Source organism: Gorilla gorilla, chromosome 4, assembly GCF_029281585.2.
Source record: "Gorilla gorilla gorilla isolate KB3781 chromosome 4, NHGRI_mGorGor1-v2.1_pri, whole genome shotgun sequence".
In the NCBI taxonomy this organism is placed as follows: Eukaryota; Metazoa; Chordata; class Mammalia; order Primates; family Hominidae; genus Gorilla; species Gorilla gorilla.
In genome coordinates, this window is record NC_073228.2 from 64350293 (window position 1) to 64366136 (window position 15844).

General features: G+C 52.3%; 1 protein-coding gene across 8 annotated transcripts; it reads right to left on the reverse strand.

Moving 5' to 3' along the window:
• Positions 1–37: 37 nt before the first annotated feature.
• Positions 38–15428, reverse strand: NEK8 (NIMA related kinase 8). 8 transcript variants are annotated; one of them, XR_010133825.1, is made up of 16 exons: positions 15273–15428; positions 9324–9529; positions 8509–8741; positions 8144–8275; positions 6006–6214; positions 5784–5845; positions 5520–5701; positions 5275–5425; positions 4786–4862; positions 4332–4449; positions 2923–3073; positions 2550–2713; positions 2299–2457; positions 1964–2122; positions 1482–1576; positions 140–199 (listed from the first exon to the last, which is right to left on the reverse strand). XR_010133825.1 is itself a non-coding variant. In XM_055388659.2 (15 exons), coding segments are annotated over exons 1-15 (2127 nt in total). In that variant the 5' UTR covers positions 15395–15428; the 3' UTR covers positions 38–194. The 8 variants fall into 8 exon arrangements, 7 of the variants coding, with proteins under 7 accessions (XP_055244634.1, XP_055244633.1, XP_055244635.1 ...); XM_055388659.2 differs by lacking the exon at positions 1482–1576 and having other exon boundaries at positions 38–196; XM_055388658.2 differs by having other exon boundaries at positions 38–1576.
• Positions 15429–15844: the final 416 nt, after the last annotated feature.

Below are 15844 nucleotides of genomic sequence, written 5' to 3' on the forward strand. Positions count from 1 at the left end.
CGCCACCCCCACCCTTGAAGACACCACACTCCAGGCAGGCAGCTGATATTTTTATTGGCTTTACTTCCTGTCCTCTGGGAAACCGGTCTGGTCCCACCAGCTACCCATTCTCTCAACTGTTTCTGGGGAAAGGCATGGGGGGACGGGCAATCTCCAGCGCGGATCTTTTCTGCAGCACTCAGTGACTCCTGCCCTCCTGCTGGGGAAGAGAGGCAAGCCGACGTCTAGCAAATCCTGCCTCAGGATGAAAGTGTAGGGGAGGTGGCAGCACTCCCGGGGACCGCCCAGCCCCGGGCTATGCAGAAGCTAGGCAGGCCTAATGGCCAGTCCAGGCAGGCCCTGGCTTGCCCTGCTCCAAAGCATGGAGATAGAGTCCCGGTAAGCACCAAAGACTTTTTTTTTTTTTTTTTTTTTTTTGAGAGGGAGACTTGCTCTGTCATCCAGGCTGGAGTGCAGTGGTGCGATCTCGGCCCACTGCAAACTTCACCTCCCGGGTTCAAGGGATTCTCCTGCCTTAGCCTCCAGAGTAGCTGGGATTACAGGCGTCCGTCACCATGCCTGGTTAATTTTTGTATTTTTAGTAGAGACGGGGTTTCACCATGTTGGCCAGGCTGGCCTCAGTCTACTGATCTCAAGTGATCCGCCCGCCTTGGCCTCCCAAAGTGCTGGAATTACAGGCGTGAGCCACCGCACCCAGCCTTATTTTCTTCTTCTTTTTTTTTTTTTTGGTGGAGACAGCGGTCTCGCTATGGTCCCCAGGCTGGTCTCCCAACTCCTGGCCACAAGGGATCAAGGGATCCTCCTGGCCAAAGCACTGCCTATGCAGGTGTGAGCCACCGCCGCCGGCCCAGACTTATTTTCTAACTGGGCTAGGGGAAAGGATAGGGGTCTGTGTGGAGCTACAGCTGCCTTCAGCCTTTTTGTTTTTTTTTTTTTTTTTTGAGACGGAGTCTCGTTCTGTCGCCCAGGCTGGAGTGCAGTGGCGCGATCTCGGCTCACTGCAAGCTCCGCCTCCCGGGTTCACGCCATTCTCCTGCCTCAGCCTCCTGAGCAGCTGGGACTACAGGCGCGTGCTACCACGCCCAGCTAATTTTTTTGTATTTTTAGTAGAGATGGGGTTTCACCACGTTAGCCAGGATGGTCTCGATCTCCTGACCTCGTGATCCGCCCGCCTCAGCCTCCCAAAGTGCTGGGATTACAGGCGTGAGCCACCGCGCCCGGCTGCCTTCAGCCTTTTTATGGCAAGGCTCTGGAGGCCACCCTGCTTCCAAAGGCTAGGTCTGCCTTCTAACTCTAGCCAGGCTGGACCCTGGGGACACTGACTGAAGGGAGGAAGGGGTAGGAAGGGCAAAGAGGTGGTAGGAGAACAAAGTGGTTGAGGTTTCCATATCCAAGGCCAAAAGCAGAGCAGGGGTTTTGCCAGCCCTGATACCCCATGATGACACAATTCAGGAGACAGCTGCAAGTCATGCCTTGGGCACCTGCACTTTTCAGAGCATTCAGAGGAGAAGCAATATCAGGGTGGTCCAGAGGTGAATTCGGGTGCCTCAGGGGGGGACCGGCTCATCTGTGACCGCTGGAGGGTACCGAAGAGAAACCCTTGAAGCTTCTGAGGGCAGTGCCTCCAGAAATCATCACCCACCTCCCACTCCCACTGGGCCCTGGATTCTGGACCCTGTTAGGCCAGAAAGAGAGTTTCAGCATCAACGGGACTCAGCAGTAGGAGAAAGAATGCATGTGAGCCCTGGGGAGCAGTGGAGGCAGCCCTTCCATGAGGCCCAAGAAGCACCAGCCTTGGCCACCCCAGGCAGGAAGCTTCAAGCTTTTCAACCGCAGCTTCTGCTTTTTTTATCTGGGGGCTAAAGATGCTTTTGGTGATGTGGGCATCTGTGAACACTGGGGATGGGAGTGTGGACAGGGGCCAGCTGGGCTGTGTGGTGAAGTGGGAAAAGTTACAACTCACATCGAACAGCCAGGAGGGTGTTTCCATGGCAACAGGACACGGAAGTCACCGTGTAAGGGTGTGTCTCATCCAATTGCACTGGCCGAGGGAGTCCGGCATCCTCATCCCTCCTTCCCAATCGACCTCGCGCCCCTTTGCCCCAAGAGTACACTTCGCCCTCTGCCAGGAAGAATCCCCAGGAGGGAAGTGGGAAGTGGGCACAGCCCGAGCAGGATCTCCCCTCCCACATTGCCAGGATGGCCCCTGGGAGGCTCCAGAGTCCAGTGGCCCTGAATAGCAACCCCCACCCCCCACTGCTCATGGCACTGTCTGCCCCCACCATGCTCAGTCCTCACCTGCCCCAATAGCTACAGTGAAGGCATCCCCACAGGCTACCATTGCCATCTTGATGCCCTCAAGGCCTTGGACCTTACAGGGTGCCCGACTGCCTCGGCGAGCATTGGTGCCCAACTGCCCGTGCTGATTGCTGCCAAAAGTGTAGCAATCACCCGAGGCTATGGGGGAGAGGAAGGAAAGGGGTGCTTCAACAGGGTACCAAGGAGACCATGAGTCCCCCTCTGACCTCCAGAGCCCAAGTCCTGCTCACCAGTCACAGCAGCTGAGTGAGCAGTGCCCAGGTCTATACTCAGCAGAGGCTCCTGGTCCAGGGGTGCAGAGCCTAGTAGTGTGAAGCTCAGGGCCTCCTCCATTTGCTGGTGGGGGACAGGCTCCTCCCCCAGGGAGAGGTGGTCCAGGCCCAGCTTGTTGAACCTGAGGGCAGAGCCAGAAGCCAAATCCAACTGACAAGACAGTTTGGGCAGGAGCTAGTGCACCAGGAGACAGATCCCACCCTGGGTTGAACCAATAGCACCCTCAACCCCCTCAATTCTGGTCTTTGGTGAAAGGTAGGCAATGATGGACGGAGCACTTGCAGCCAAGGAGAGCCAGGGGCAGGTTAGTCATCCTGATGATCTATTCACCTGTTGCTTCCACAGGCTAGGGCTTGGCCAGGCACAGTGAGGATCATGGAGGAATCGATGCCACATACAACTCGCTGAGCTTCCTGTCCTGGGGGCATGGGCACCTGCTGAGGGCAGCTGTGGGACTCCCTGGTGCCTAGCCCCAGTCTGCCTACAAGAAGAAACCCAGGAGTTAATTTGAGCTTTAGTGGGGGTGATGCCAGAATGAGGAGGGCCCACTGAGGGGAGGGAACAGCACATGAGTTCTCTGTTCACTCAGTCCCAAATGCCTTTCCTAGGCCCCTCTGCTGGTTAAAATCCTCCTTCTTTATTTTTTATTTTTATTTTTCGAGACTGAGTCTCACTCTGTCACCAAGGCTGGAGTACAAGGGTACGATCTTCGCTCACTGCAACCTCCGCCTCCTGGGTTCAAGCGATTCTCCTGCCTCAGCCTCCTGAGTAGCTGGGATTACAGGCATGCACCACCATGCCCAGCTAATTTTTTTATTTTTAGTAGAGACGGGGTTTTACCATGTTGGCCAGGCTGGTCTCGAACTCCTGACCTTGTGATCCACCTGCCTCGGCCTCCCAAAGTGCTGGGATTACAGGCGTGAGCCACCACGCCGGCTCAAAATCCTCCTCCTTTAAAGCCCTGTTCAGATGACATCTCTCTCCTCCAGTTGACATTACTGTTCACTGAATTCCACGCCTCTGCACTGGGGTGTAGCCCTGATGCTATCTGTTCTCTGGCATGCTGGCAATGTCATCTTTCTCCCACTAGACTGAGTCCTCCAGGAAGACAGGAACCCATCAGTGTCATCTCTAGTTTCAGTGGCCAGCCTGATGCCTGACCCAAAGAGGACCTCAATAAAAATTAGTGGATGGGCCAGGCGTGGTGGCTCACGCCTGTAATCCCAGCACTTTGGGAGGCTGAGGCATGTGGATCACGAGGTCAGGAGTTCAAGACCAGCCTAGCCAAGATGGTGAAACCCTGTCTCTACTAAAAATACAAAAATTTGCTGGGCGCGGTGGCAGGTGCCTGTAATGCCAGCTACTTGGGAGGCTGAGGCAGGAGATTCGCTTGAACCCGGTGGTGGAGGTTGCAGTGAGCTGAGATCACGCCACTGCACTCTAGCCTGGGTAACAGAGCGAGACTCCATCTCAAAATAAAATAAAAAACTAGGTGGATGAATGAAATTTCCTTCATTACCTCATAAACATCTGAAGGAAGCCACATCTCCATCTCATCTCAGCACCCAGCACAGGGTGTGCACATAGTCGGTGTAAAATAAAGGTTTGTTGAATGAATGAAGAGAATTTGAGAGAAAAGAGGGAAGAGAGAATGTGCTGTGAGGTGGAAGGTGGGTATGAAGGGGGAGCAAGTCATGGCTGAGGATGCTGTGAGATGGGGCCTAAAGGCTGGAGCTTACCGCTGTCTCCACGGCCCCAGGCAAATAGTTCTCGCTCAGTGGACAGGGCCAGCACATGAGAGGCCCCACAGGCCACCTGCACCATTTCATAGCCCAGCAAAGCCTCCACAATGGTGGGCTAGAGAGGAGAGGAAGCGAGGAGAAACTGGGCAAAGGGTCTGGAGCCATCTGGCTTCAACACCCCCTGTAGGGACAAAGCTGGAGGCTACACATTCTCAGGAGGTGGCTGTGTCTTTAACTCCAGCCATACACACTGCCAGGTGGGCAACCATTGGGGAAGCCTGGTTTTTCTGTACTTCCCCCGATGTAGGTGGCCCAGAGCAGGTGCAGCTGGGAAGCTAGAGGAACCTGTGGTTGCTGGGAACTCCCCTGCCCCCAATCTGGTGTCAACTCACAGATGTGGGCTCCCCGCCATCCCCCGACTTCCCCTTCCCAAGGTATATGTGACACCCACCTGGCTGATGTCAGTGAGGCTGCCGTGGCCTAGGCACCCATTGCTGCCGCTGCCGAATGTCATGATGATGCCTCGGTCTGGGGAGAAGGGCAGTGAGGAAGGAGAAGGGAAAGAAGTTAAACAGTCTTTCCAGATAGCCTGGTCCTCCAGTGGGTTGCAGCAGCAAAATAAAGTTGGGGACCAGGGCTGGAAGGATGGGATAGGAAGAGAGTCCCTTCAAACATATGTGACTTTGGACAAGTGACACCCTCTCTGAGCCTTAGCGTCCCTACTTGTCAAATGAGGATAATATAATAACTGCCTTGCCAGGCCTGTCCGTAGGGTAAAGGAGGTTGTATAAGGAAATCTCCTCAATAGTTACTAGACAGAAGCAATAACTCGATAACTAGTAGACAGAAGCATTCATTAAGTGCGTGTTTTGCAAGAGAAGAGAGAAGGTGCTCTGTGGGGCCTCAGAGCAGGTCCCACAAGGTAGGCCCGACAACTCACCAGTCAGGCAGGCAGTGAAGAAGTCCCCGCAGGCCACGTGCTTGATGGTCACGCCCGACTGGCCCTCCAGGAAACGCGAGACGAACTGGGGCTGTGGCTGCTCCACTGCCCCAGGGAGGAGACTGCCTCCGCCTGCACCTAGGGGTGGGGCCTGCAGGGGCAGGGGGATGGGCAGCACCTGAGCACCCCAACCCTGCTGTGGACCTCCACCTCCACCCATCCAGGCCACCCCCTGGCCTGCTCACCTCCCACAGGATGAGACGCCCAGAGCGCGTGACGCCAGCTTTCTGCGTGCGCCCAGCTGCCACCTGGACCACCTCTGTGTTGAGCATTGGCAGCCGCAGGGGGGTGCCCAGCCCACCACCCCAGGCATACACTGACGACAGTGGTGGTGGGATGGCTGGCCTCACAGGTCCCCGGGGGATACCTGCAGGTACAGCGCATGGGGACTATTAAACTGATGGGAATGGTGTGGCATCCATGGGGACTGGCGGCCTCTTCCCACTTACCTCTGCAGCGGACACGGGTGGTCCTGCTCCCTGTGCTGCTGGGGGCCACGGACTTCTCTGCCCTGCAGGACAGATGGGGGCCTAAGGACAAAGACCCTCCTGACATTCCTACATGCAGGAAGGGAGGACTTGCCCCAGGTTTCCCTCTGCCTCAGACCTCCTGTGCTCCCACTAGGTGCCCACACCCTGCCACCCAGGACCGCTCGCTGTCCCTGCACAGGCCTCCGCATGCGGACACTGCCCACGTCGGTGTGGAGGTTGAGGAGGGCACGGATGCAGAGGGGCTGTGCCATGATGTGGCTGAGTGGTGGCCGCTGGGCAGGCTCCAGGCTGAGTAGACTCAGGACCAGCTGGCGAAGCTCAGGGCTGTACCGGTCAGAGATAGGTGCAAAGGTGCCGCTCATGATCTTCAGCACCAGTGCTGGCAAGTTCTGTGAAGGCACCAGGTTGAGAATTTGGGGAAGTGAGGGCAGCACCCCCCAGCTCCAGCCCCTGGTCTCCTGGGATAATAACAGCTTTGCCTGGAGGCATCATGCTACCTGACTTCAAACTATACTACAAGGCTACAGTAACCAAAACAGCATGGTACTGGTACCAAAACAGAGATGTAGACCAATGGAACAGAACAGAGCCCTCAGAAATAATGTCACACATCTACAACTATCTGATCTTTGACAAACCTGAGAAAAACAAGAAATGGGGAAAGGATTCCCTGTTTAATAAATGGTGCTGGGAAAACTGGCTAGCCATATGTAGAAAGCTGAAACTGGATCCCTTCCTTACACCTTATACAAAAATTAATTCAAGATGGACTAAAGACTTACATGTTAGACCTAAAACCATCAAAACCCTAGAAGAAAACCTAGGCAATACCATTCAGGACATAGGCATGGGCAAGGACTTCATGTCTAAAACACCAAAAGCAATGGCAACAAAAGCCAAAATTGACAAATGGGATCTAATTAAACTAAAGAGCTTCTGCACAGCAAAAGAAACTACCATCAGAGTGAATAGGCAACCTACAGAATGGGAGAAGATTTTTGCAATCTACTCATCTGACAAAGGGCTAATATCCAGAATCTACAAAGAACTCAAACAAATTTACAAGAAAAAAACAACCCCATCAACAAGTGGGCGAAGGATATGAACAGACACTTCTCAAAAGAAGACATTTATGCAGCCAAAAGACACATGAAAAAATGCTCATCATCACTGGCCATCAAGAAATGCAAATCAAAACCACAATGAGATACCATCTCACACCAGTTAGAATGGCGATCTTTAAAAAGTCAGGAAACAACAAGTGCTGGAGAGGATGTGGAGAAATAGGAACACTTTTACACTGTTGGTGGGACTGTAAACTAGTTCAACCATTGTGGAAGTCAGTGTGGCGATTCCTCAGGGATCTAGAACTAGAAATACCATTTGACCCAGCCATCCCATTACTGTATACCCAAAGGATTATAAATCATGCTGCTATAAAGACACATGCACACGTATGTTTATTGTGGCACTATTCACAATAGCAAAGACTTGGAACCAACCTAAATGTCCAACAATGATAGATGGATTAAGAAAACGTCACACATACACACCATGGAATACTATGCAGCCATAAAAAATGATGAGTTCATGTCCTTTGTAGGACATAGATGGAGCTGGAAACCATCATTCTCAGCAAACTATCGCAAGAACAAAAAACCAAACACCACATGTTCTCACTCATAGGTGGGAATTGAACAATGAGAACACATGGACACAGGAAGGGGAACATCACACACCGGGGCCTGTTGTGGGGTGGGGGAAGGGGGAAGGGATAGCATTAGGAGATATACCTAATGTTAAATGATGAGTTAATGGGTGCAGCACACCAACATCGCACATGTATACATACGTATCAAACCTGCACGTTGTGCACATGTGCCCTAAAACTTAAAGTATAATTAAAAAATTAAAAAATAAAAAATAACAGCTTTGCCCTCAGGAGACTTCAGTCTGATGAGGAGACTCCCAGACTGACAGGGGAGTCCAACCTGGCTTTCAGTGATCCCTAGTCTGATAGGGGAGCTGCAGCTATATCCTCAGAAACCCCAGCATGCTGGGAAAACTCAAGTCTTGCTCTTGGGAGGGTCTTCTGGGAAAGCCACAGCCCTGCCCTCAGGAGCCCTCCATCTAATGGGAGGCAAGACCTACTCTCAGAAATCCATAGTCTGAGGGACACCCATAGCCCTCCCCTGGGGTAATCTGATAAGGGAGAGACATGACTCAGCTAGAGGAGAAACCTGAGGTGGCTTGAGCCGAGGGCTGCTGGGCGAGGCAGTAGATTTCTCAGTTGTCCCCTGGAGGGTGCATACACTCACCGCAGCCTCGAAAGCCCTCTTGAGGCTGGCCAGCTCGTAGAGGACACAGCCCAGGGCCCAGATGTCACTCTTCTGGTTGTAGGGCTTGCCCTCACACAGCTCAGGGGAGATATAGCATGGGGTACCCACCACCTGCAGGATAGAAGCTGGGATCACAGCCCTGCAGGGAGGGAAGACCAGGAGCTCTGTGCATAAGCCCATTTGGGGACAGCTTCTTCTCAAAGCAAGCCAAGGGGCTTCCTCCTGCAGAACCACCCAAACGGGCCAAAGGGCCAAGGGTTTTTTAGGGGGAGGGGAGGAGGCAGGGTTAGGTCCTGGCCCTCAAGACTTCTAGCACCCTGGAGGTCCCTTCCATGCCCAGGCACCGTGTAGGCCTTGCTCTTGCTGCTAAGGATCTTGGAGATGCCGAAATCACCGATCTTGACGACCATGCGGTGTTTGTCAAGCAGGATGTTCTGGGTCTTGAGGTCTCGGTGCAGGATGAGGTGGGTGTGCACATGATGCAGTGCAAGCAGGATCTGCACGAAGAAGTGCAGGATGGTCTCCTCCTCCAGCAGGGAATTACAGCGCTTTTGGATGAACTCAGCCAGAGTGCCGCCTGTGGCCCAAGGGACTAATTAAGATCCAGGCTTTCTCACACCTACGACAACCCCTCTCCGTTGTTGTGTTTTTTTTTTTTTGAGATGGAGTCTCGCTCTGTTGCCCAGGCTGGAGTGCAGTGGCACGATCTCAGCTCACTGCTGCAAGCCCCCCCTCCCGGGTTCAAGCCATTCTCCTGCCTCAGCCTCCTTAGTAGCTGGGACTACAGGTGCCTGCCACCACACCCGGCTAATTTTTTTTTTTTTTTTGTATTTTTAGTAGAGACGGGGTTTCCCTGTGTTAAACAGGATGGTCTCGATCTCCTGACCTCATGATCCGCCCGCCTCGGCGTTGGCCTCCCAAAGTGCTGAGATTACAGGCGTGAGCCACCGTGCCCAGCCAACAACCCCTCTCCTTTTATGTATGGAACAGGGCACTGGGACCAGAGAGGACAAGGGGCTAGCCGGGGTCAGATAATTGGGACCAGAACTCTAACCCTTGGCCATGCCCATTCCAAGGAGGGAAGCCAGGAGATCTGTGTCTGCCTGTCCCAGAGGTAAGAGGCCCCTCCAGCCAGGCCACTGTAAGGAGGCTGGCCCACCTGGTGCATATTCCATGGCGATCATAAGGGCTTTGTCTTCCAGGAAGTTCTCGTAGTACTCAATGACATTGGGGTGGTTGAGCAGCTTGAGGACCTGGCACTCATTCTGGGCTGCCTGCCGCTCTTCCTTGGTCATCTGTTCCACTGGAATCTGCTTGATGATCACCAGCTTCTGGTCAGCCTTTCGCAGGCACAGGTGCACAATCCTAGGGATACGGAGGACAGGGACAGGTTACCAGCTGAGCCTCCAGCCACATATCAGGCAGGGCGGTGCAGCCTAGTGACTGATGTCTCTTGGAAGAGGGTTCTAGACTAAGAGGTCATCTAACCAAGCGCACAGAACACTGAGCTTGGGAACAGGGAGAACTGATTACAAGCTGTGTGGGACTTCAGTTTCACCACAGGCACTGTGAGGTAAAGTTAGTCTTGATCTCTAAGTTCCCACAGACTGCCTGGGTTCAAATCTGGGTGCCTCCTCTTACTAGTTATCTGGTTTGATACATTATGTGACATCATTGTCTGGAAAATGAAATGGACCTCCCAGGGTTGTGGAGAGGATGGAATGAGAAAATGCATGTAAGGCACTGAGTGCAGTGACCAGCACAAAGAAAACGCTCAATGAATAGAAGCCATTCATATTATTTTATTTTAATTCTGTGGTCAGTCTCCATAAAAGCAGGGACTACAACATTCTTGTTCACCACAATAACCCCAGTGCATAGCCCAATATTTAGCACACAATAGGCAGTCAATAAGTATTTGTTGAATGAGTGGACTATAAGCTGATCTAAGTCTCAAATTTTTACCTCCAGATCAGACTTCTCTTCTGAACCCCAGACTCAGATATCCACTTGAATCGTTCACAGTCATCCTAAATTTTAACAAATTCAAAATAAAACTCTTGATTCCTGCCTCCAAACCTTTCCTTGCTCAGTCTCTTCCATCTCAGTAAATGCTACCATCATCCTCCAGTTATTAAAATCAGAAACTGCTAAAATCAGAAACCTGAGGCAGGGCCAAGTGGCTAAGGCCTGTAATCTCAGCACTTTGGGAGGCCAAGGCAGGTAGATCACTTGAGTCCAGGCGTTCAAGACCAGCCTGAGCAACATGGTGAAACCCACTTTCGCAAAAAAAAAAAAAAAAAAAAAAAAAAAAAAAATTAGCTGAGCATGGTGGCAAGCCTCTGTGGTCCCAGCTGCTCTGGAGGATGAGGTGGGAGGATCACCTGAGCCTAGGACATTGAAGATACAGTTAGCCATGATTGCGCCACTGCACTCCAGCCTGGGTAACCAAGTGAGATGGTCTCAAAACAAAACAACAAAAAAACAGACACTTGAAAATCACCCTAGGCCGGGCGTAATGGCTCACACTTGTAATACTAACACTTTGGGAGGCCGAGGTGGGTGGATCATTTGAGGTCAGGAGTTTGAGAACAACCTGGCCAAAATGGTGAAACCCCATCTCCACCCAAAATACAAAAATTAGCTGGGTGTGATGGTAGGCGCCTGTAATCCCAGCTACTCGGGAGGCTGAGGCAGCAGAATGGCCTGAACCTGGCAGGTGGAGCTTGCTGTGAGCCGAGATGGCGCCACTGCACTCCAGCCTGGGCGACAGAGTGAGACTCCATCTCAAAAAAAAAAAAAAAAAAAAAAAGAAAGAAAAGAAAAAAGAAAATCACCCTAGAATCTTTCCTCCATTTCACACAAGCAAATCCCATTTCTACCTCTGCAATACTGTAAATCCATCCAATTCTCTGTGCCCTCTCTACAGCCCTTGCCCTATAGTCATCATAATTTCTCGCCTAAAATACTGTATAACTCTCCAAAATGGTCCCTTTCACTCCTGTCACCCTCAAATCTAAATTCTACAGGAACCAGAATGACATTTATTTTTTATTTATTTTTCTTTTTTTTTATAGATATGGGTCTCACTATGTTGGCCAGGTTGGTCTTGAACTCGTGGCCTCAAGATATGCTCCCACCTCGGCCTCCCAAAGTGCTGGGATTATGGGCATGAGCCACCATGCCCGGCCCCAGAATGCAATTTAAAAATCTTACTATCCTGGCTAACACGATGAAACTCCGTCTCTACTAAAAATACAAAAAATTAGCTGGGTGTGATGGCAGGCGCCTGTAGTCCCAGCTACTCGGGAGGCTGAGGCAGTAGAATGGCGTGAACCCCTGAGGCAGAGCTTGCAGTGAGCCTAGATTGCGCCACTGCAGTCCAGCCTAGAAGATAGAGCAAGACTCCGTCTCAAAAAAAAAAAAAAAAATTGGGGCCGGGCGCGGTGGCTCACGCCTGTAATCCCAGGCCTTTGGGAGACTGAGGCAGGCAGATCACGAGGTCAGCAGATCGAGACCATACTGGCTAACATGGTGAAACCCCGTCTCTACTAAAAAATAGAAAAAAATTAGCCAGGAGTGGTGGCGGGCGCCTGTAGTTCCAGCTGCTAGGGAGGCTGAGGCAGAAGAATGGCGTGAACCTGGGAGGCGGAGCTTGCAATGAGCCGAGATGGTGCCACTGCACTCTAGCCTGGGTGACAGAGCGAGACTCTGTCTCAAAAAAAAAAAAAAAGAAAGAAAGAAAGAAAGAAAGAAAGAAAGAAAGAAAGAAAGAAAGAAAGAAAGAAAAGACAAAATATAGAGGAATGGTCTGATAAGATTTTTTATTTTTTTTATTTTTGAGAAGGAGTCTCACTCTGTTGCCAGGCGGGAGTGGAGCGGCGCGATCTCGGCTCACTACATCCTCCGCCTCCCAGGTTCAAGCAATTCTCCTCCCTCAGCCTCCCGAGTAGCTGGGACTACAGGCGCGTGCCACCACGCCCAGCTAATTTTTGTATTTTTAGTAGAGACGGGGTTTTACCATGTTGGCCAGGATGGTCTCGATCTCTTGACCTCGTGACCTGCCTGCCTCGGCCTCCCAACGTGCTGGGATTACAGGCATGACCCCCGCGCCCGGCCTTTTTGTTTTTATTTTTTTTTGAGACAGAGTTTCACTCTTGTTGCCTAGGCTGTAGTGCAATGGCACAGTCTCAGCTCACTGCAACCTCTGCCTTCCAGGTTCAAGCGATTCTCCTGACTCAGCCTCCCAAGTAGCCGTCACAACACCCAGCTAAATTTTGTATTTTTAGTAGAGACGGGGTTTCACTGTGTTGGCCAGGCTGGTCTCGAACTCTTGACCTCAGGTGATCCAACCACCTCGGCCTCCCAAAGTGCTGGGATTACAGGCCTGAGCCACCGCGCCCGGCCCCTTCTTTCTTTCCTTTCTCTTTCTTTTTTTCTTGTATTATTATTTTTTTAGATAGGTTCTCACTCTGTCAACCAAGTTGAAGTGCAGGGGTCTCATCTCAGCTTACTACAGCCTCCACCTCCCATGCTCAAGTGATCCTCCCACCTCAGCCTCCTGAGTAGTTGGGACTACAGGCACATGCCAATGCCACCATACCTGGCTAATTTTTTAATTTTTTTGTAGACAGGGGGACTCATTGTGTTGCCCAGGCTGGTCTCTAACTCCTAAGCTCAAGCAATTGCCCACCTCGGCCTCCCAAAGTGCTAGGATTATAGGTGTGAGCCACTGCACCCTGCCCCTTTTCAAAAAACTCTGCCAAGTCTCAGGATCACTCTTCCTCTTTAAAACCCTTCCTGGTGGCCGGGAGTGGTGGCTCACGCCTGTAATCCCAACACTTTGGGAGGCAGAAGCAGGTGGATCGCCTGAGGTCAGGAGTTCGAGACCAGGCTGGCCAACATGGTGAAACCCTGTCTCTACTAAAAATACAAAAAATTAGCCAGGCATGGTGGCACACGCCTGTGAGGCTGAGGCAGGAGAATTGCTTGAACCCGGGAGGCGGGGCTTGCAGTAAGCCAAGATGGTGCCATTGCACTCCAGCCTGGGCAACAGAGGAGACTCTGTCTCAAAAAAAAAAAAAAAAAAAAAAATTAGCCGGTTGTTGTGGCGTGTGCCTGTAGTCCCAGCTACTCAGGATGCTGAGGCAGGAGAATTGCTTGAACCCGGGAGGCGGAGATTGCAGTGAACTGAGATTGCCACTACACTCCAGCCTGAGCGACAGTGCAAGACTCTGTCTCAAAAACAAAAACAAAAACAAAACAAAACCATTTGTGGCAAATGAACCTTTTATCTCAGGTTATCAGGCCATAATCTAGTCCCCGCCCTCGACAATTACATTTTATACCATTCTCTACCTTGCCCACTACATTCCAACTATTACTAGTCTTTCTCGGTTTCTTGAATGCTCTGTTTTCCCATGTGAGACATTTCACGTACGCTATTTCCTTTGCCTGAAAAGTTCTCCCTTCACCTGCAGACTACTGGTCCTCATTCCTCAAGTCTTGGCCTTAAATCTCACTTCTGGCCTGTCACGGTGGCTCACGCCTGTAATTCCAGCACTTAGGGAGGCCGGCGCGGGCGGATCACCTGAGGTCAGGAATTTGAGACCAGCCTGGCCAACATGGCGAAACCCCATCTGTACTAAAAACACAAAAAATATTAGCTGGGCATGGTGGCGCGTGCCTGTAGTCCCAGCTACTCGGGAGGCTGAGGCAGCAGAAGCGCTTGAACTAGGGAGGCAGAGGTTGCAGTGAGCTGAGATAGTGCCACTGCACTCGAAATCGCGCCACTGCGACAGAGTGAGACTGCCTCAAAAAAAAAAAAAAAAATCCAAAAAATTTAGCTGGGCGTGGTGGCGCACGCCTGTAATCCTAGCTACTCGAGAGGCTGAGGCACAACGATTGCTTGAACCCAGGAGGTGGTGGTTGCAGTGTGCCAAGATCGTGCCACTGAACTCCAGCTGGGGTGACAGAGGGAGACTCTGTCTTAAAAATCAATCAAGCAAGCAAGCAATCTCCCTTCTCAGAGAATTCTTCCTTGACCATCTCATATAAGTATTCTCACTGGTAATGTACTCTATCCTCACAACCTGCTAATAACACTTCATAACTGCTATAACTTCTTACTTCATAATGTTTTGTTTATTGTATAACTTTCCCACAGTCAGTAAGTTCCAAGAGGGAAAAGACCACGCCCGTTCCGGTTCTAACTATATACCCAGCGGCCAAAGCCTGACATACATAGCTGGCACTCAGTATTTGTTGAACGAATGAATAAAGAAGCTAACATAACTCAGTGGGCGGAGCAATGGGCTTGTCAGGGGCGTGGCCTCCGTAGAGGCGGAGTCTCCCCGCGGGACTGGGACCGGAAGCTTGGGCGGGGCTTCCCAGAGTGGCGCTCACGCCTTGGGGCGGGATTAGGCGGGCGGCGACTTCGCGGGTGGAATTGGGGCTTATTTTCCCTATCCCCTAGCAGTTTCCTCCCCCAGAGCCCTGGCTCACCCGAAGGCACCTCTCCCCACCACTCGGATCCGCTCGTACTTCTCCATCTCATTTCTTAGAGTTTCACTTCCGTCCCCCACGCGGCGCGTGCGCGGACCCACCTCCTCTGGGCCCCGCCCCTTCACGGCGAGCGGCTTGCGGGGCGGAGCCAGCGTCCTAGGTGTGGGTTCCGCCGCGCGTCCGTATTTGTGGGCCTGCACCACACACCTCCCGCTGCGACACGCCGTCACTTTTACCCTCACGACCCTGCCCCACGCAGTGTCCAAGAATAGGGCAAGAAAATAGGGCGCGCCCGCAATGGCGGGCACGGTACCCGCCCCTCCCACACATATACCCAGCCCTTGTAAAGCTTGCTAGACTAAAAGGATGTCGCGTTCCCGAGAGTTAAACCCCACAGGCCGGGAAGGGGTGGGAAGAGAGGATTGACCCCCTTCTTGCCCACGAGTGACGCTATTTCAGGAGAAAGCGGGTTCTCCTTGGCACGCAAACGATAAACACACCCAAAACGACCGAGACCAGCGCTCCTGGGAGAAGGCAGCAGGGTTGGTTTCGTGTTTGCCTGGGGAGGGACGGGGGAAATCCCAAGTCGTGCAAGTTGATTCACCTGAAGAGGACATGACACGGTCTCGGGCCGTCCCGACTAGTGAGCGCCGCGCTCGTCAGCACTCTCAACTCCCCTTTCACACACACGCGCTGCAGGAGGGGTAATCTGCCCTCAGTGCTCATCTTCCCATGGGGGAAGATGGGGGCGGTAGTGGGTCAGTACCTGAAAGCATCAAGGGGAGAAGGAAAGACTGCGGTTTCGCCGAAATGAGCTCAAGGCAAAAGCCTAGAGGCAGGGGGCTGGTTAGTGTGACCAGCTAGGCTCTTTACCGGAAGTGAGGTTAATTCCAGGTTCTCCCGGGCTCCTGCTCTGCGGGAGCTCTAGAAAAACTCAGTATTCGGCCAGGCGCGGTGGCTCACGCCTGTAATTCCAGCACTTTGGGGAGGCCGAGGCGGGCGGATCACCTGAGGTCAGGAGTTTGAGACCAACCTGGCCAACATGGTAAAACCTCGTCTCTACTAAAAATACAAAAATTAGTTGGGCATGGTGGCGCGCGCTTGTAATCCCAGCTACTCGGGAGGCTGAGGCAGGAGAATCGCTTGAATCTGGGAGGCGGAGGTTGCAGTGAGCCG